The sequence below is a fragment of the Hevea brasiliensis genome, chromosome 17, assembly GCF_030052815.1.
Source record: "Hevea brasiliensis isolate MT/VB/25A 57/8 chromosome 17, ASM3005281v1, whole genome shotgun sequence".
Classification (NCBI taxonomy): Eukaryota; Viridiplantae; Streptophyta; class Magnoliopsida; order Malpighiales; family Euphorbiaceae; genus Hevea; species Hevea brasiliensis.
Genome location: NC_079509.1, coordinates 9780327 through 9801787, shown reverse-complemented (window position 1 = coordinate 9801787; position 21461 = coordinate 9780327). Strand labels below are relative to the sequence as shown.

The 21461-nt window shown below is 31.5% G+C and overlaps 2 protein-coding genes and 2 non-coding genes across 6 annotated transcripts; 2 read left to right on the top strand and 2 right to left on the bottom strand.

Moving 5' to 3' along the window:
* Nucleotides 1–145: 145 nt before the first annotated feature.
* On the bottom strand, nucleotides 146–4849 carry LOC110663992 (hydroxyproline O-galactosyltransferase GALT6). Its single transcript, XM_021823502.2, has 7 exons — nucleotides 3668–4849; nucleotides 2204–2436; nucleotides 1836–2126; nucleotides 1624–1752; nucleotides 1364–1537; nucleotides 716–823; nucleotides 146–598 (listed from the first exon to the last, which is right to left on the bottom strand). The coding sequence occupies exons 1-7, from the start codon at nucleotides 4527–4529 to the stop codon at nucleotides 389–391; spliced, it is 2007 nt and encodes a 668-aa protein (XP_021679194.2). The 5' UTR covers nucleotides 4530–4849; the 3' UTR covers nucleotides 146–388.
* Nucleotides 4850–11869: 7020 nt separating this feature from the next.
* On the top strand, nucleotides 11870–14044 carry LOC110660445 (transcription factor MYB35-like). 3 transcript variants are annotated; one of them, XM_058139831.1, is made up of 4 exons: nucleotides 11870–12126; nucleotides 12300–12440; nucleotides 12712–12841; nucleotides 13015–14044. In XM_058139831.1, exons 2-4 carry the CDS (start codon nucleotides 12308–12310, stop codon nucleotides 13862–13864), a joined length of 1113 nt encoding a protein of 370 aa, XP_057995814.1. In that variant the 5' UTR covers nucleotides 11870–12126; nucleotides 12300–12307; the 3' UTR covers nucleotides 13865–14044. The 3 variants fall into 3 exon arrangements, with proteins under 3 accessions (XP_057995814.1, XP_021674463.2, XP_057995813.1); XM_021818771.2 differs by having other exon boundaries at nucleotides 11870–12133; XM_058139830.1 differs by having other exon boundaries at nucleotides 11870–12149.
* Nucleotides 14045–14168: 124 nt separating this feature from the next.
* Nucleotides 14169–18188, top strand: LOC110660521 (uncharacterized). Its single transcript, XR_009145396.1, has 5 exons — nucleotides 14169–14964; nucleotides 15704–15867; nucleotides 16077–16159; nucleotides 17199–17257; nucleotides 17647–18188. It is a non-coding gene; the product is annotated as an uncharacterized LOC110660521 (transcript).
* A 3166-nt stretch (nucleotides 18189–21354) lies between these two features.
* On the bottom strand, nucleotides 21355–21461 carry LOC131175712 (small nucleolar RNA R71). The gene has a single exon (XR_009145901.1). It is a non-coding gene; the product is annotated as a small nucleolar RNA R71 (small nucleolar RNA).

Below are 21461 nucleotides of genomic sequence, written 5' to 3'. Positions count from 1 at the left end.
CTTGGACGGTTTGACTCCTGAAACTGTTCAGCAATCATATTTATCAATTTTAATTTGATATTTTACCGATAAAGATGGCACCTATTATCTTTATCATCTTCCATGTTCCTGAACGTAAGGGCTAAACAGGAAAATAAAAAGCAAATGGGAGAAAAAACAATGAATGAATTTGAACTGGAATTTGTTTAGCTTAGGAACAACTAAGCCAACATCACAGAATATACAATATTTGATGCTATGGCTGCAAAACTTCTTTCTGTAACCTATGCCAACTTCTTCAGACAATCATCCATCGTTGTAGTATTCCACCGGCTTCAGTCACCAAATATTGTGACCATCACCCCATGTTCCAGCACTCTGAACTCTCCTCCATGGTGTCAAGGATTTGTCATCTCATATTGCAGCATTGGGGCCTTCCCGTCTTTTGCAGTTTATCCCAAAGGCAGATCATCTGCCTTGGGGACTGATAATGTGCCGTGAAATAGCCTTCAATGCATCCAAACTGGCAGTACTTCAAGCTGTGTACATACTCCACAGGTTTTGTGCTGTTAAATTGCTCCACCCACATTCCCATGCTCACATCTTCCATCTTGAACAACTGCAGAAAGGCCACGGTGCAAATCAGTTTCAATGTTTTACCTGTCCTCTCTCTCTCTGTGTATGCGTTTTTTCTTTTGGGGTGTGTGTGTTTGTGTGTAGATGGGGGATTACTTACCCTTAATTTATGTTTCTCAAACTCAGAAACAACGAACTGGGCAATGTCAGAAGACAAAATGTAGCCTGGCCCATTTGCATAGGGAGGATAATCTTCCTCTGGCCACTCCTGAAACCACAAAAACGATGGATAAATGGCAAGCGAACGTCCAAAAGAATCATCGGCAAAAAGAAGAAGAAAAAGGAGGAGGAAAAGGAAAATGTTAGTTCAACAACCAAGTTAAAGAACAGCAGACGAAATATCAATGCCATCATTTTTTTTCTTTCAATTGTGAAACAAACAATTAATAAACATGGGAAGGGATATAGGAGAGAGCTTTTCAAATCCAGGATTATCACAACGCATACAACTTGATCAAGACAAGCATCATTTAAACCCAGAGTACAGTGCATCGCATATGATCTTTTTTGAAGAGGTAAACTAATAGATCTATTCCTTCAGATTTGATTCCAATACATATAGCATGAGTAATGCTACACATCCATCACAACCAAGGGGCTAGCATTGACATAAAATCTAAACATTAGACAGACTAAATGCAACCCAACAATGTGTATCAGTGACCTCTCACATAAAATTGAATGCACCAAGTCTTATTAGCTATCTGATAAAATTAAAGGATGAAGCAATTAATTGGGTTACCCATACCTCATATGTCACTGCCCATTTACCATATCGAAGAGGCTTATGGTAGTAATTTATGTTCCCAATGTACAAGCTCCTACCCTCAGGAACTTTTCTTGCTTCATCAATGACTGCGTCCACTCTAACAAATGTGTCATCATCACCCTTCATAATGTACTTTGCATGCACAGTGCGGACCTGCGAAAAACCAAAGTTATTTTATACAAAATAAATATTAGAAGGAATTACTAAATGTTCTAGTAATTATAGAAGTATTCCCTTACCCCGTATTCACAGATGGCAACTGTTTTTAATACCACAAGATCATAGTTATCCATGTAAGGCACAATAACAATGTCACCAAAAAATTCTGCCTCTCTCTTCAACTCCAAATTCACTTCTTTCCGGGCATGCTGTTCAAACATAAATTCAGATAAGTACCTTCAATTATAGTAAGAACAATGAAAAATGCAGTTGCTAATGTTTTTTCACATACCAATGCTACAAAGAACCGAGCTACCATATTTGAAGATTTAATGAGCCTGTGCTGCATCCAAGACTTCCTCACAGCCATCCTCTCAGCAAAATGGTTGCCTGCAGAAAGAACACCAATAAAAAGTTCTGCTGGCCCGTCAGGAAGAGGTGGTGCTCTCCATCTGTCTGTCATCTCTAAATGCCGCTGAGGAGCAAAACTTGGGTGTGTTGTGGGCAACGAAGCAGCAAATACAGAGTGAACGTCCACGTCACCATTCACAGTTAGCCCTGTGGCATCCTCAAGAGTATAACCCTGTCAGCATTACCAAACAATATTACAAAATGCCCACATCTACCATGATATTAGAACAACCACAGGTTATGACTCACAGTGCGATAAGGAAACGAAGTGGCATGCCTCCCATCAACAGTGACATGATAACCTTCCAAACCAGCACTAAGAGTTAGAACAAACAGCCTCTCCTCTACAAATGGAAATGGCCAGTCAACAGACACCTTTTTAGTTCGGCCTATTAGCCGGCTTAACCACCAAATAGCCTTTGACTCCTCTGAGCGATTGTCATCATCACGGATCCACTTCTCACACTTCACTTGATCATCAACTGCAACCAATGTAAAGAGTTACTCTGGTGGAACTGGAGAAAATATTAAAAAAAAAAAAAAAAAAAAAAAGAGGACTTGTACAAAAAATTATTAAGTGGTTCAAATAAAGAGAAATTTTTTATCACTGCCAAAGCAATTTCAAAAGACAACTAGAAACAGAGAGAGAAGTGGGGGGAAAAGAACACGCTAAGCCACAAAAAGCTGCATTCTTAATGTGCATGTTCTATTCAGTTGCCAAGGCTATGGAAGGAGGATTTTCTTTTCTTTTCTTTTCCTTTTGGTGGGAGAGGGAGGGAGGCCGAGGGAGGCCAAGGGAAGGAAAATTGTTTGTTAATTTCATATCATAAATCATAATGTAATATAGAATCAGTAAAAAGCATCCACAATGTAGCTTCTATTTAGGAGGCCTTTCAAACATCCAATTTCATCAAGAGTAATGTTACCTTTCCAGTGGTCATCTTTTCCCCCCATTTTGATAAGTAAAAGATAAATATTGGCAATGTCTGGCCTAGACTGCTAAAAAAGGGTTATTTCAAAGTTCCCATGTTGATAAGATGACACATAACCTACACAACCCATTAGCACATAGTTACAATGATCCAATTCAACTGTGCATGTCTAACATTTAAGGGTCCTCCAAAAGAACAAAACCTCTTACCTATAAAGCATTCAAAATCAGACAAATTAGTGAATTACAAACTAGGATAGTAGGATCCAATTACATTAGAATGAGCTAAAATTCCCCACCACCCCCAAACATGAGCTTAATACTCTTCTCCTTAGTAGTCAGTATAATACCAAAGATAATCATTTCAGGCTCTCACTTTCATGGGGGGGAAAAATTATAACCCATCATCCTAATACTGAGGTAGCAATACATACCGAAAGACAAGCTCTTTACAAGTTCACCTTGTGTTAACTCCATAACAATAAATCTCCCTTCACAGCATCAAACTCCAAAATTAAAAAGCACATCCTAATTCTAACTAACCTATAAGCCACGTTCACGTGTTATTAAACTATAACTAATTCATTCCCACTGATCAACCACAAAAAGCATAATACAATAATCCGTAGTAAACATCTCCAATGTCCATTACCGGCTAAGAACTCACTAGCATATACAATTATACTACTTTCAAACTCTAATGCACGCCTTAATAAATCAACAAAAATCAAATATCTATCAAACACGATTGGCAAACAAACAATAAGTAGACACTAACTCACCCGTCTCCTCATCAGCCTTAGACTTCCAACCCTCACAACGTAAAGCAGTCCCCCACTGCATCCTATAACAAGTATTCTGCTCAATCACCGGCTTCCCACTCCAATCCCCCTTCAGCCTCGGATTGAAATGCAGAATCCTTGGCGGGTCCTCGCCTTCCACAATCTTCAATCCCTGCAACTCCATCATAAACTGCGAAACCATCACCAGCTCTCCACCATCTTTCACCAGCGATATCTTTGGGTCGTTCTCAGCATGGGCCCTCCTTGGCTTCCCCACCACCGTTACGTGCGACCCCAAAGTCAGCCCACATGGCAACTCCACGACCTTCCCTCGCTTCAAAAAATCGGAACGAGATAGAGAAATCGAATGCGGGCACGATTCGGATAGGTTCTGGGGCTTCTTAACTTCCAAAACCTTAATTTTACCCGACTCTATCCCTTCCCAAAGCTTACTTCCCACTTCCCAAGCAGTCTTAGCAGTCCTATGAAGCTCCACGGATCCATCTTTTTTAGTAGGATCAAATGTTTCCGGATCAAAATTCAAACCTGACAACATTTTAACGGGTCTGTAGGTACTTTGGGACTGAGTTGGTTGGGCCGAGTTATGAGAGACCCAGTCAAGGGGACGAGTTGGAGCATCTCTATCCTGCAAATCCTCTTCGCTTTGAAGCATAGAAGGGCGAGTGAGGGTTTCTTGAGAGACAGCACTGAAACCAGTATTGAACACAAAAGGGATTTCTAGAGTTACGAGGCATATATACAAAAAACCAACACCAATCAGGATTTGAATCGATCTTTGCCTGCTTAAAGACACAAACATGTCAAATTTATCCAATCTGGTTTCCGATTTGCCCCTCTTCATATTGCAAACAAATATCAAAACGAAAAAAAGAAACCTAATTTCTGAAATAAAGAGGGAAAACAAAATCTGGGTTTAGAGAAATTGAGGAGACAGAAGCGAAAGATAGGTATTATAGAGGGTCCAAAGGCAGAAGAAGAGAAACCAATTAGGTGATCAAGAACGTAAACGTTCACAGAAGAAACGCGTAGAGAAGAGAGAGAAGATTTGAAATGCAATGAAACGGGCAAAACCGCAAAAGATATTGCTCTCTCCTCCTTTGCAAAATTTTTAATTATGGGGGCATTTTGAGCAAGTCGGTCACGTCAAGCTTTTATTTCCAGGAATGTGAATGGGAGAGAGAGAGAGAGAGAGGAATTTTCCTCTCCGAATTAGGATCACGGATTAACCAGGGAAAACAAAAAAAAAGAAGAGAAATTACAAATTCAAAATGACTATTATAAATTTTATAAAAATTTAAAAAATGGTAAACTTTTATAATTTATTTTTAAGAAAATTAAATTCTTTTACCATTTCACTTATATATAATCATCTCACTATCCCTTTTATGGTAACAGACAAATTGAGGATTTTTTTTTTCTCCTTTCTTTTTCAGTGCGTTAGCTTTTAAATTTTTTTTTTAATTGGTTTTACTTGTGCCTTGTGGGGTCATTCTGTACTCGTTCTTGCATAGCGTGTTATTCGAACACCGTCCGTTATAATTTATTTATATTATTTATTTTTAATTAATAGTAATATTTTAATTTCATAAATTATTGATTTTATTTTATAAATTCTTTGAATAATTAAAAGATTATAATAAATTTCATATTATAAATGAAATTATTATTAAAAAAATATTTTAAAAATATAATTTATTTAATTGCAATAATATAAAAATAAAAACTTAAATTATTTTTTATTAATATTTTTTTATAGAATGTGTTTTATATAAAGCAATAAAAATAAAGAGGAGGGCGTGTAGGTTATCAACATACAAGTGTTGCGAGTGGGTGACCGAAAATTAATGAGAGAGGAATCTTTTATTCTGGGTATTTTGAAAAGTCGACCTGTGTTTAAAAGGAAGCAGTGCTTAGATGCCACCTCAGCTGGGCTTACCAGACAGGTGCTTCCACACCATTCGTTGTTACACTCGTCTTTCCCTCACCAATGATTTTTATTTTTTTTTTTTTTTTTTTTAAAAAAAAAAAAAAAAAATAAAAAAAAATAATAATATAAAAAAAAAAAAAAAAAAAAATAAAAAATTAAAAAATTATTTTTTTTTAATTATAATAAATACTGTGTATATATAAAAAAAAAAAAAAAATATATAATATATATTATTTTTGATCAACTTAGACTGTGAGTTGGGAAAGAGAAATGATAAATTAGTTGGACTAATTCCATTGGGATTATTTTTGAGGGAAAGAATGATGATAAATGCTTATAACAAGTCAAAGCAATACAATTCAATATTCAAGGATTTTGGACCCAAAATAAACTTCAAAGAAGTCTGCTCTAGTCAAAATTTAGCACCCAAATCCTATTTATGATAGTTAAAGTGTCATTAGCAATAATCCAAGTGATCCCACAATAATTAATTAATACATTGGAATAACATCAATGAAGTTGATGGTGGTGATGTTGAAAGAATTGACCATCATTGCCCAATGAATTGCAAGTGCAATTAATGTATCTTGGAAATTTTCTTTTTTTTTTTATAGAATAAATTAGATATATTTAACGTTTAATATTAAAATTACGATCATTTTAATAGAATTATTATTATATAAATTTAAAATATGTATTTTTAATAAGCGACGTGGGTCGTTAAAATGCTAGTTCATTAAGTTAATTAGATATTATGCACATATCTCTCATATTCACATAATTTTTTATTTTTTTCTGTTGAATAGATTAGATACACATGTATACAGAATTTAATGATTAGAATAGACCACTGTTAAAATCATGACAACTTTGATAAAATTCTTTCTCCAATATAAGTTTAATATATGCACTCTCCATAAATGATATGAGATACCCAAGCACTGAATTTTTCTCATTTATACAAATAATATATAAGATATATATAAATATAAGAATGAGGGGTCAACCTTAAATGAACAAAAATATTTTTATTTTTTTACATTATTTATAATTATATATTATTTTTTATTATTTAAATTAATATTAAAATTTTAATAAATTTAAAATTTTTAATTCTACTTATATTTTTTATTATAAGTTAAAATAAAATTTTATGAAAAAATAAAAACTGTAAATTTATATTTTTCAATATTAAATTATATTTTTGAAAAAAAAAAAAACTCAATTTCAATTTCACTAAAACTTAAAGTCATAATCCATCCAATGTTTCTAATTTTAATTTTATGACCTTTTTATTCTAAAGACAAAATTTTTTAATTAATTATTAAAATTTGATAATTTATTTTTATTAATAAATTGTGATCTATCTATAATATATAAAAATAAAAATTAGGGAGTGAATTTATAAATTAATTAAAAAATGATTTTAATTTATATTTATAAAAAATATATGTCATTGTAAATTATTAATTATAAAAAATCATATTATTTATAAAAAAGTATACTTTTCAAATTTTAATGGGATAAATACTAAAATATAATTAAAAAAATATCATTATTGAAACTTGTATCCTAATCCAATTTGAATGTTATAAAACCTATTACATTTAATTATTAAAAATAAATTTCAATAATCAGACAAAATATATTTATATATTAATTTCTAACAAAATGCTAATGTGACATTAATACTAATTAAAATAAAAAAAAATTGACATGACAGCATTTCGATAATGGATATAGAGACTATGAAATAATAAAATTCCATGATAATTTAATAAGAATAAAAATTTTATCTTTTAAATGAAAATACATTAAATTATATGGTACATATTTTTTGGAAATAATCTTAAAAATTATTATAAGATTATATAATTTTATTTTAGATAGGAAAATATTATTATAGAATTAAGTTAACGAGTATATCAATCAAATAATAAATTATTAAGTATGTGAATGAAAATTTGAAACCAGTAAATATATTTATAGATTTACGAAAAAAAAAAACATTAATTATAAATTATTGAAATATGAAAATTTTAAACCAGTAGATATATTTACAGTCTTACTACAAAAAAAAAATATTAATTATATATTATTGAAATATTAAAATATAGATAAAAAAAACTAAAAAAAAAGAGTTTAAATAAATTTAATACTTAAAAAACTTGCACGTAGTATTATTTATTATTTTAACTTTTAAGTAATATTTTCATACATTTATATTTTTTAAAGAATTAATATTATATTATATTTTTAAATTAGTAATTTAATTTAATATTTTATGTCATAATTAGATAAATTATAATATATAAATTTTTTATAAAAATATAATAACTTTTAAATTAATAAATATTTTTACTATTGAATTAATTAAATTAATATTTTTAATAATTAAATTTCATATTTATATATAAATTATTATTATAAATCATTTGATGCGCGCGTGCTTCAAAGACTAGTTATATATAAAGGTTGACAGTGAATTAAGATTTTTTTTTTTCAATGGTAATGACATAGTATCACTCAAAAATAAATATCAATTTAATTAAATTATAATATCTTAATTAACTTTATTTCCTATTTCCTCCATTGATTCTTTGATTGGCAAGATAGATTATTATTTTTTTTAAAGTTTCTTTATTATACTATTTTAAAAAAATAATTATAATTGCTAGATTAATAAATTTTTATTTAGTTAATTAAAATTAAAATTTAAAATTTCATAGTTTTATACACATTTTATTTTTATTAACAGAATGGATTTCAATTTTAAAATTTAAAATAGAGATAAGTATTCAATAATAAAAAATTATTGGATTGAATTTAAATTTAAAATAATATGATTAATATTATCATTTTAAATCCTTATTTTTTTTTAGTATTTATTTTTTTTATTTGATTGAAATTTAAATTTTTTTTTAAGCTTTTTAAGTAAGATATTTGATTCAAATCTAAATCCATAAATTCAAATTCATGACTCTAAACACAAATTTAATATTAAATTAAAATAAATAAAAATTATAAAATTTCAAATTTGAGTTATAATTATCTTAATTTGATTGCTTTGCTTGCATGCATTGTGAGCTAATTATTAAGATAGGAGTATTAAACTAATTAAAATTTTAGTAATTATCTATTTTAGATGAATACTACCGCCAATAAATGTTTGATGTGTGGTCTGCGATCAGATTTCAATGAGTTGATTTGGAATAAATTATTTGTAACATAATAATATATTAATTTTATTTTTTTAAAATTATAAAAAATTAAAATTTTTTTATTATAAACATAAGAATTAGGCAAAAATAAATAATTAAATTGAATTCCTCCAAAATTTTACATTCCAAACAGAGATTCAATATATAAAATTTTCATATGAATTATTAGTCTATTTCTGTTGGTATAAATTCTTTAAATTAATCATATCCTACTTAATAGGATGTGAAAAACTTTTGACAATTTTGAATTTTAGGCTTCATTTATTTAAAAAAAATATTTTTCCACAAAATGTTTTTATATTTTTATTGTTTGAGAGTAAAAAAATTAAAAATATAATGTTGTAGAGAAAATTATTTTTTCATTCATGGAAAATGATTTTTAAATTTAGAAAAATGAGTTCTTATTTTAAAATTAAAAATTTATTTACTTTTTTCAATGCTTACTTAATATCATTTTTTTTTTATTATTGGAAGCTCATTTAGGGGTTATTTGGTTTAATTGTTGAATACAACTGATACTATTACTGTTAGCTGATAGCTAATAACTAGCAGTCGATGATAGTTGATTTATGTTAAATATTTGATAAAATTATGTTTAGCTGTTACTATTGATATACGAAATGATTAATAAGGGTATATATTATATAATTTATTTTATTATTTAAATAAATATAAAATTATAAATTTATTATATTATATTATTTATTTTATTATTAAATTAAATATACAATTATCAAATTAATATATTATATCATTTATTGTATTATTAAAATAAAAATATAATTATTAATCTATTATATTATTTATTTTATTATTGAAATAAGAAAATAATTAATTTTTTTTAAAAATAATTAAATAATTTAAAAAATATAGATAAAATAATAAGTAATTATTATTGATAAAGAATAGCTGATTTGGTTTTATTTTTTATTTTACCCATATTATTTTTTTTATTTAACTTGAAAATTAACATTATTAATATTTTTATCTTTTTTATTTATAATTTTAATATTTTAATTTTATTAAAATATTTTTTTATTAATAATATAAAATATAAAATATTTTTTTATATCTAAATACTTAAAATTAATTATAATTTTTTTATTAACAATAATAATTACTTTATTATTTTATCTATATTTTTAAAGTTATTTAATTTTTTTAAATAATTATTTTCTAATTTCAATAATAAAATAAATGATATTATACTATAGATTAATAATTATATATTTATTTTAATAATATAATAAATGATATAATATATTAATTTAATAATTATATATTTAATTTAATAATAAAGTAAATAATATAATATAATAAATTTATAATTTTATATTTATTTAAATAATAAAATAAATTATATAATATATATCCTTATTAGTCATTTCATATATCAACAGCAACAACTAAATATAATTTTACCAAACACTTAATATAAATCAACTATCATCAGCTAACAGTAACAGCTATAAGCTAACAACCATCAGCTATATTCAATAGTTAAACTAAATAGGCCATAAAAATAGAGCTGATACAAACTGTAGTTAGCTGATGGGTACCATATCAGCTATCAGCTTTATTTTTTAAAACTTACTAAATACTCTAGTTCAATTATATGTGTGTCTATTAACTGCACTCAACAGGTGAACCAAATACCTCTTTAGGCTCTTAAGATCGCGAGGACTAGTAACCAATTAGTTTTTTTTTTAGTTTTCATATAATAAATTTAATTATTTTTAATTGATTTTTAATGTCATACTAAACAAGAAAAATAATTTATTTCTTAAAAGAATATCTTCCACATAATAAATGAAGCCTTAGACTCTGTTTATTTCACGAAAAATAATTTATATATAGAAAATATTCTAAAAAAATATTTTTCATGAAAATGTTGTGTGATTAATAAGCTAAATGGGGGCAAATAAGATCATTTAAGCATGTGGTTGACGAGTAATATGTTCTCTTACCATATGAAATGGGCGGTGACACCTCTTCATAATTAATTTTATATATATATATATATATATATATAATACAATTTTTTATTATTAATGAAAAAATTATTAGGAAAAACTTAACATGAATATATTTATTATGCCCGGTTAGTATACTTTCTCATTTATAGTCAATCTAAACATGACAAGTTTAATGAAAAAAATAATGAGAAAAAGAAGAAAAAAAGAACAAGAATCCAAAACCTCCTCATAAAGTTTACCACTCATAATGGCCTTACCACCAAAACCCAACAATTTAATATGATATGAATACCTTGCTTTAGTTGAAAATTAAGTGATAGTCACACTTTATGAACTTAGCAAAAGTGGGATTTTTAGTGCATTTTCCACCAAAATGTTGTCACCAAGTGGAGTGGACTATAGAAAGTTAAATACCCATCATGTTAATTTTTATTTTAGATTTTATTTTAAAATAAAAAATAATTAATTTATATTATTGGTGGTCATATTTTCATAAATTAATTGTTAAAGGGAGCAATTTTGTTTTTTCAAATGTTTTTAGACATGTTACTCTCTTACTTTATAAAAGCTATCCCAAAAGCAAATTAACCAAGGTTTAATTAGTCTTTCTTAAAGTTTATTTTTTACTTTCAATTAATTTATAATGACAATGACTGAGAGAAACTGCCACCACATCCAAATGCACTTAACCAGAACTTTTTCTTGTCATTGAAAATTATTTGTTTTCCAAATGAGAACTTGCTAGCTAGTTACTACTCTTGATGACATATATAATTTAGGACAACCTCAGCATTTTCAGATTCTGATACATAAATATGAGTCATGCTAATGTTGTGGTCGGAGCTCACAATTACTACATGCATACACTCAAGTGGGTGCCTACTAGCTATTTGATTTCTTAAATTAGTTGAATCTCCTGTATAAATTAGTTACTCTTATCAAACTTGTGATTATTAGAAATTAGAAGCATACAAGTCATTTCCTTTTCACACAAGTTACTAATTTATCTTGTTAATGAATAGTTTATACTGTTTTTACTTAGATTAACACTAAGCTGAACCAAAAATTTTACCCAATTCGAACCAGCTTGTTGAAATGCTCTTGAAACCAAGCATTCTGCTATACATATTTATATATGTGTGGTGAATTTATAAAGAAAAAGAAAAGAGAAAGAGAAAGAAATGATCTCTGCACATCATGCAGATAGATTTAGTTAAATGGGAGCAGGGCTTCATGCTTTTCTTACCTCCACACTTGTTATACATTTAAACTCGCATTCTTCCTCCTCCTTGATTTCTACCACTCTCAAAAGGGGTATTTGGTAAAGAGGCTTTTGAGTTCTGAAGTTCTAATCACTATAACTATTACATCTCTTATATCATTAACATTCGACAGATAACATTTCTTCTTCTTTATTCTTTTTTTCTCCATCCCTTTGTTTTATTCTGTACTTGTTGATTTTATAACTTTGCATATATAATCTGTAGGTTAAATCATGGGGAGACCTCCTTGTTGTGACAAGCTGAATGTGAAAAGGGGCCTTTGGACGGCAGAGGAAGATGCAAAGATACTTGCTTATGTATCCAAGCATGGGACTGGAAACTGGACCGCCCTTCCCAAGAAAGCAGGTTACAATATTGATGTTTATCTTATCAGTAGGATTAGGAATCACTGCTCTGCTACCATTTTTTGGGAAATGAAGTGAGCAAATTAAAGTTCAAAAAAGGACAAGGCGGAACACAAGTTTCCCCTTATACTGAATAAAATTGCTGTATCTTTAAGTTGTATATTACAGTTCCATGTTTTTGCAGTTATGTGATTATAGCTAATTTTTGGTCATTTTTAATGTGAAAGCTATCATATGCTATGCTATATACATAAGCATGCACGTTTGTACAGGACTTAGGAGATGTGGAAAGAGTTGTAGGCTTAGGTGGACTAATTACCTGAGGCCTGATCTCAAGCACGACAACTTCACACCCCAGGAAGAGGAGCTCATTGTCAGGCTTCATGCAGCCATAGGTAGCAGGTGGGTTGGGTGCAGTCTTTTGTTTAATTATCTTAGATTTTTATATGGCCTTTTAGCCTGTAGAGGAGAGGACTGAATGATACTATATACAACTGATCCCAACTGTTTTAACAGCCTTCTTACAAGAATTAGTTACTCCGTCTCTCTTGGGTTTTGTTTCTTTTGGGTTCCAGGTGGTCTATCATAGCCCAACAACTTCCAGGGAGAACTGATAATGATGTGAAAAACTACTGGAACACCAAGCTAAGAAAGAAGCTCTCTGAAATGGGAATAGACCCTGTTACTCATAAGCCATTCTCTCAAATTTTAGCTGACTATGGAAACATTGGTTGCCTTCCAAAATATGGAACTAGAATTGGGTCTCTCACTAGAGACATTAAGAATGCTTTTATCTCCAAACCTGCAGAGCGATGTCCATACCAACCAGAAGGAATTATTGCAAACATCAGCAACCATTTGGTGCCCCCTAAAGTGGAACCAATCCAAGAATGTTTCTTGAACAGTAAAAACACTATCAGTAATAGCAACCACTCATTGGATCTTCTTGATCAACTTCAAGCTATAAAACTGGTGACGGAAGCCTCGAGTTGCTCCAACTATGAGATCATCTCAGATCAGTTCCTTAAAGAAGGCTCATTGTCATCATCATCATCCTCTTCTTCTTCAACTTGCTCAACTGCAAACCGAGAAAAATCCACACCAAGCTTTAGTTGGCGTGATTTTCTTCTTGAAGATGCATTTATGCCAAGTGATCATTCTCAAGAAAAAGAAAACGCGACGGAGCTTTCATCAAATTACTTAACTAGCCAAGCACAGAAGGTGATAGCACAAGGTCAAATTGGCAGCGAGGTCACTATGAGAGGCGATGTTGGAGCTGAAGGAATAGAATTGGCAATTCCCAGCACTAGCTTCCAACTCCCACCTTCCTCTCATACTTCTTCGTTCGTTGAAGCCATGTTAGATCAAGGAAACGAGAATTTCTTGGATTTTCCTAACCTAGTAGAGGAGCCATTCTCCTACTAAGTTAATTACTTTCAAGTCAAAAAGAATTAAAGCCGAACTTGGAATAAGCTATAGGTTTTCCATGACAAGGATGTATTTCTTGTATGCCTTTTAATGGGTTCTAATTTCAATCTGCAGTGGACATTGAAAGGCTAAGATCTATTGCTATCATTCTGTTAATTAACAAGTTAATTTCATTTAGTCATTTGAATCACCTATTTCAACATCACTAAAATCCAGTTCTCAAAAAGGTAAAGTCATCACTCTTGATTTTGCCATTCATCTAGTATTTCGATGGTGAATGCTTTCTTTACAGTATAGTTGAAATTATTCCATGCATCCGATATATATACATTCTTGTTAATAATGATGTGCGCTTGAGCTTTTATGGTCTAGTCCAAAATGTTAAGGCTGGATCAGGAAAATAAAGCCGAAGCCCGCTTCCGCTTTAGACATAAACGACGTAGTATTGTTGACGAATGGAGCAACGACAGGTCGTTTTGCTTCAGTAAAAAGCAACGACAAGTAGATTGATATGAATGCTGGGATTGACAGAACGAAGAAAATCAGCGGCAGCGAATGGCGGACTTTGCTATGAATCTAAACACAGGCACACACACACACACACACACAGAATCTTATAGAACCCTACTGAGAAGGGAAAAATGGGGGCGATTTATCTGTACAGGGGGAAGCTCCACAGAGTCCCTGACATACCTTGTCGATGGCTAATGCCAACCCGTAAAATCTCTCTCAAAGACTTCAAATCCCTCTTACACCGCCGCTCTCAGGCCTTCACTCACCTCCGCTCCTCCACCAACGCCGTCGCCATCACTTCAAATCATAACCCGAACGCTGATAAAAAGGACACCGTGAGTCCAATTGAACTTAAGTTGGAAGCTGGCGACGCGACTAATCGTGAAGAGGAGGAGGGGACTTCCAGAAGTTCAGCTTCTAAGGAGGTCAAGGATCAGAAAGGATGAGATTGTGGTGAATGCTCGGGTAAACCAGAGGGCTTGTCGGATTTTTCGCTTCCTGAGAAAGGCGATGATGAGGCGGTTAATGCCGATGGGAATTTTCAGCCTGAAAAGATTGATTTGTCAGCGAATCATAAAACGGAGGTGTATTTCAATGGAAAATTTCACCATTTGTATTTTACCGCATCTTATCTCATGTTCTTTTGTTCATTTTGATTTTTGTCGCTCAACCTTTGTCTTTTCTGCGTTATCAAAGATCTTCTGTTGTGTGAATCTTGGAAATAAAGGATTTTATGGAAGGCCTATGTGGTTGCTTGAAATTAACCAAATCACAAGGCCAAATATATCTTCATTGTGGTTCATATGTTAGTGCATATGCGAGCGCTTTGATGATTCCCTAAAACTTTGAATGATCCAGTAAACCTTTATTTGATAAATTTTGCTAACGTTCCTACAATTACGTGCATCTTCACGGAAGGTAAAATGCTACATTGTACTCACTGCGTCCCACAAAATAGCTTACTTTCCTTTTTGCTACTTTCCTCTTTGAAATAATCGTTTATTTATTAATTTATCTATGCATTGAAAAAGTAAAGTCTATTAGTTCTAAGATAATTCAGTAATATAAGTTATTTAATTTTTAATAGAGTAATATATGAACAGAGGGTATAATAGAAAAAAAAAAACTAAAAAAAAAATTATTAGTTTAATGTTATTAACTATATTTTTTAAATCCATGCGAAAAAAAAAGTAAACTTCTCTTTGTGTGGGAAAGAGGGAGTATCTTCAATGATTTCTTGTATTTAAGTTATTCTTTGTAATTATTAACGTCCATAGTAAATGACTTTTCTCAAATCATGTATTTGTGATTATGCATCGTCAGACGTGCAAAGTTGATGTTGTAAATGATAAGGATAAAAGGAAAAAGGAAGTTGAGGATAAGTTACTGGTTTTGAACTCGAAGAAGCATAATCTTGTACAAGTGCTGAAGCAGATGAGCTCTTATCTTACCCTCATCTTGTGTGGAACAAGAGATTTTTTTATCATGTGAATGTAAATCGTTGCATGCTGTTCTTGGACTCCCATTTCCCCTTTCATTTGTAAGAAATGAAGAATTTGGAATTGTTTGGTGGTGCTTTACCGATCTTGAATGTGGAGGAGGAATTAAAGAGACGAAATAGTATGCAAGGAATTGGAATTCGCCCATCTGCCCCTTTTCAAGTGGATGTTGCTAATGATTCTTTGTCAATAAGTAGGCATAATACTCCTCGGATGGGCTCAGAGGGAAATCCTGGTGGTGATATGGAAAAGGGAGAAACTGAAGATGTTTCAAATCCTAGTAATCATTCCCATCAAATACATCAAATGAACAGTACATCTCATCATCAGAATCTCCACTAAGAAAGCCTCCTTACGTTCAGCACAATGTGGTAATGCACTACAATTGTATCCTTCTATTGTGATGTTCCTTAGATATTTTCCATGTTTGAGTGATCTTTTAATTGTTGATTAAACTAGATTAAGGGCCTTTCTGAACTACATGTTTGATAGACTGTCAACACTCAACACTTTGCCCTGTTCATCCTAATTTCATACCCTAATCCAAGCCAGGTTTCAAAGTATGCCAAATTAAGGACAGCCAGAATTGAAAATGGGAATGACAGCCAAAAAAAAGACAAAAAAAATCAATGTTTTGTTTTCAGTAATTTAGAGTTGTAGACATATAGGTCCTTTACAATAAAATTATATGAGAACATCCACTGTGCATAAAATAGAAGTGATTAGTGCATGTTCACGGACCATTAGCTGCTCGTCAAATAGGAAAAAAGAAAAGAAAAAAAAATTCAATATGACTGACGCTTCTAGTTTAGGATTATACTTAATTGAGTTGAGCATACGTGTTTGTAATTTGTACATGTACACAGATAACAGTGTGTACTATCTACTATGTAATGAATTACAATAACTTGTGTCATCTGCTTGGAACTTGTTCTAACTGTAGCGGATTGGCACCTAGCCTGATTAGTCAATTGATGCTTCAAGTTGAGTGTCTGAATTAATTATAATGTCTGAAGCATGCCTTTTTTTTTAGACATTCTCCCAGGAGGAATTATTAGGATCCCATGCTCCTAGGACATTTATGTAGTTTCCAATTGTTGAACCCACAAGGTGAGTGCCTCATGGGTTGCTGTGCTTCTAGATCACCTAATAATTTATGTGATCTTAGTCATTCAAACATGTCCATTGAGACGTCAAAAATTATACCATTCTTGATTGGATTACTTGCACAAGGGATTTGTAGGCTACTAAACTAGGTAGAATGAAGGCTTCAATAAAAGCAATTCAATATTGGTTCCTCCAATGGTAGTTGATTGCAGGGCTAGGAATAAGCAGCAGAAAAGGATCATCAATTTTATTTGCCAAGAAGTTGCTGTGGGTACTCAAAAGAAGTAAAAATACGTGGGATTGGCAATTTACAATGTCATATGAGGTTAATAGCTTTATCAAATATTTTGTCCAAAATGTTGAGGTTAGAAGTGCTTAAAGTTTAGAGTTGAGCTATTTGGCACATGCCAATCATGCCCCTTTAGATAAATTTTGGGCTTAATCATACACTTATGTACTTGCATATCACACATCATCCAGGAGTTGCATCTGGATATATGATATTAGAACACTATTCTGTTACAACACAATTGGAGGATTTGAGTAGTGGCTGCATTTGGATGTTACCCTTGTCTTTCCTTTAGCTTCTTTATATTGATTCAAGGTGTTTATATTTTGTTGCTGCAATTCTTTGCAGGTTCCATACCCCTCTCGACCTAGTTTAGGGACCACTACATTGCATCTTCTCCTTCCCCTGCAGCAACTGGTGGCACGTCAGCATTTGGAGATGCTCAGCAGCTAAGTCCATGGAATTAGAAGCTATGAACTAACATGATTTGATATTTTGGCTCTGTTTCTGCAACTTCAGTCTTGTTGATCAGGCATACTGAGCTTACATAGGTGTATCCTCCTTTGCTCAGTGTTTTTACCCATGCCAATTGAATGTTGGCACCTTTTAAAATGTTCCATTTATGGGTCTTTCCATTGTTTGGAAGGTCTCAAGTTGAAGATGACCAGAATCCAAGCAGTACCAGAAATTATTTTTTTTTTAAATCATTGTAAATGTAGCTTTGTCCATTCATTGCTAGTTATGTGTTGTTCTTTGCAATATCTTAAATTGAAAACGTTGAATATCCTCACAAATTTAAGCTGTAGAATTGTTGAAAAAAACGGAATCACAGGGACTGAATCAAGCATTGTAGCGTTGAGATTGTATGTAGTTAAAAGACATCTGAAGAATACGATTATTTTGTTGGAGATAATATGCGAAACAGTCTGGTGCATTGGACTTCAGTTATTGGGGTTTTGTTGAATTTTGAGCAGAAAAAAAATTCTCAAGAACAGAGAAATAAAAACCAAAGCAAAACAGAAGAAAAAAAAATCTTCTTCAGCAGAACATTCCTCTTACATTGAGAGCTAGAATTTCATTCATAAAATAGGTATGAGAGAGTTGTTTACACTTATTACAAAAAACTAACTTCTCTAGCAACTAAAAATAAGCAAAACATGGCTGGAAGTATGGTAAAAAGTTACATAACACAGCTGCAAAATTACATCAGTAAAAAATGCATTTTCAGTACAAGTTCCAGCATTAAATTAAGCAACTAAGTATCAAGGAAAAATCACATTTCAGTCAACACTCCTCCTTGAGATTTTTCCTTGATACTCCAAGCTTTTTCCTCAGCTCTTCAAACCTGTTCTTGGTCAAAGCTTTAGTAAGTATATCAGCAAGTTGTTCTTCAGATCTACAATGCAACAGCTTAATCTCTAAATTCTTTATAGCCTCTCTTAGAAAATGAAACTTCACCTTGATGTGCTTAGTTCTTCCATGCTAAATAGGATTATTTGCAATGGCAATTGCAGATTTGTTATCACACCAAATAACCATAGGCTCACATTGCTCTATTCCCAAATCTTTCAACAGCTTCCTAAGCCAAATTGATTGGTTTATGCGAAGCATTGAAATATATTCACCTGCGATGATTGAGCCACCACCTCTTGTTTCTTAGAATTCCAAGAGAAAGGACTTGAACCTAGAAAAAAAACATAGCTTGATGTGCTCTTTGAATCATCAACACACCCAGCCCAATCACTATCCACATAGCCTTCAAGTTTGACAGATCTTCCTTTTAGATACCATATACCATAATCAGTAGTACCTTTCAAGTATCTCAACACTCTCTTAGCAGCAGCTAAATGTGATGCATGCATTTTAGATCATCATTTAGGTGTAATTTTTGCACATAATTTACCCTTGTTCATAGCCATTATTATAGATATTAGTATTTATTTAGTCAATTTTGCAATTTTCACTTTTCTTAGTTTAATTTTTGGAATTTATTTGTTTTGTAGGGTAAATTTGGAGAAATTTGATGTATTTTGATCAGAGTAGCCATTTGGAGGAGATTAAAGTCGAATTGCAAAAATTTTGAAGTTGAGTAAAAAATGGCCGAGAGCGACACAACTTGCAAAGACAACGGTTAGCTTATGTCGCAAGTTGTGTCGGTCGTCAGATATTCAGGCCGAGAGCTACACAACCCGCGACACAACCCACGACACAACTGACTCGGCTTATGTCATTTTTACTGGAAATAATTGACGTGGCATTTCCGTTACTCCAGCTTTTTACCTCACTTTCTCTAGAACCTTCCCCCTTTTACCCATTCTAGGGCAGACCCTTAGCCTATATAAAGTCTCATTTTATCATTTTCTTTCCATAGAGAGCAAGAGAGGCATTTTTGGCAAGATTAGAAAGAGAAGGAGGGAAGCACGTTCTGCATTTTTTCCAGCAGCCTGCAGAACTCGTTTTCTGCACTTTTCTGCAGCAGATTCTGCTGCATATTTCTGGGTTTTTCTACCCCTTAGCTTACACTTCCATTATTTCTTCATTTATACATTTGGGTTTGTCTTTAAACAATGATTTGTGAGTAGTTGATTGAGATTCTAGAGATGGGTTTGTAAATATTGATTTGTATTGTGGTTTTGAACTGATTTAGCCATTTAAATGGGATTTGTTACATTTTGATTTATTGCTTGTGAGCTTGTTGCCTTGCTTGATGAATGGGCCCTCATTAAGTTAAGCTTTAATCCTTAATAGATGGACTGAAAAGTGAATATTAGGGATAGATAATCTTGCAATAAACTTTATTTTCTTGGTGTTAGAGATAAGCTAAGAAGATTAAGGGGAACTTTCCAAAAATCAATTAGAGCTTTAAATGGGTTTTTGTTAGGTTTGAAATACCGTGAAAACAGGGTTTGATTTAATGAAAACCAACTTTGAAATGCTTGAAAAAGGTTTCAAAAATTTAAGAATTGATTTCCCTCAAAATTGCAATTCTCATGTGTTTGGCTAAATTAGGGATAAACCACATGCAAACAATATTGAAAAATCCAATATCTAGAATCACTTTATTTTTTATTGAATTTAGATTTAATTCCTCTCAAATTTCATAAATAGAAATTTCAAATTATTTTTTGGTAATCTAGTTTAATTAATTTTAGTTAATTGTTTGATTTAGTTTTAATTTCTCAAATACCAATTTTAATTCCAAATTTCATTTTACATCTTTAATTTTTGTCATTCTAATTAGCTTATACTTTTATTTCCAATTTAAGCACAATTCCCTGTGGGATCGATATCATTTTTTTTAAACTATACTACTGTGACCCGTGCACTTGCGGACACACCGTATCAAGTTTTTGGCGCTGTTGCCGGGGAATTGTTTGTTATTAAGTTGGATTTTAATTGTTTTAAGCTAATTAGAATTTTTATTTTCTTTTATTTTCACTATTGTTCCTTGTGTTTTTCAGGTACTTTTCTTGTTTATGAGACGATCGAAAAGCACAAGTGATACTGAATTGTTGTTCAACCCAGAAATTGAAAAATTCTGTCGAGCCAACAAAAAGGAGTACAAGAGAAGAAAAGAAGCAGAAAAAGAAGAACAACAAAGATTTGAGCAAGAGGTGACAATTGAAAATATGGAGAATCAAAATAGAGCTATTGGTGGAGACAATGGAAGAAATGAGCAAAACGGGCAAAATGCAGTTGCTAATCAAAATGATCCTCAAAGAAGATCCATGTTGGATTATGCTTTTCCTAGATGTGCAGATGTGAGAGATAACAGACCTATCATTGGAGCTAATCAATTTGAGTTAAAGACTGGTCTCATTCAAATGGTTCAGAATTCATAATTTGGAGGTAGTCCACTTGAAAATCCTCATTCTCATTTGAAGAAATTTTTGATGATATGTGGTACACAAAGGCAGCCTGGAGTTTCAGATGAAGTTATTCGGCTCACCTTATTTCCATTCTCTCTTCGAGATTCAGCATTGGAGTGGTATGACTCACTTCCACAAGCTATTATAGCTACTTGGGAGCAGCTATCTCAAGCTTTTCTGTCTCAATTTTTCCCACCTGGAAAGACCACTCATTTGAGGAATTTGATGGTAGCTTTTAAATCAAGGGATGATGAAACTTTGTATGAATCTTGGATGAGATTTAAGGAGCTTGAAAGGCAATGTCCTCATCATGAAAT

Coding starts and splice junctions, on each gene's coding strand:
- LOC110663992 (XM_021823502.2), bottom strand. CDS start 4,529: ATGAAGAGGGGCAAATCGGAAACCAGATTGGATAAATTTGACATGTTT. Junction 2,127..2,203: donor CTTCGTTTCCTTATCGCACT/GTGAGTCATAAC, acceptor TAATGCTGACAG/GGTTATACTCTTGAGGATGC. Junction 824..1,363: donor AATGGGCAGTGACATATGAG/GTATGGGTAACC, acceptor TTGTGGTTTCAG/GAGTGGCCAGAGGAAGATTA.
- LOC110660445 (XM_058139831.1), top strand. CDS start 12,308: ATGGGGAGACCTCCTTGTTGTGACAAGCTGAATGTGAAAAGGGGCCTT. Junction 12,441..12,711: donor CGCCCTTCCCAAGAAAGCAG/GTTACAATATTG, acceptor ACGTTTGTACAG/GACTTAGGAGATGTGGAAAG. Junction 12,842..13,014: donor CATGCAGCCATAGGTAGCAG/GTGGGTTGGGTG, acceptor TTTGGGTTCCAG/GTGGTCTATCATAGCCCAAC.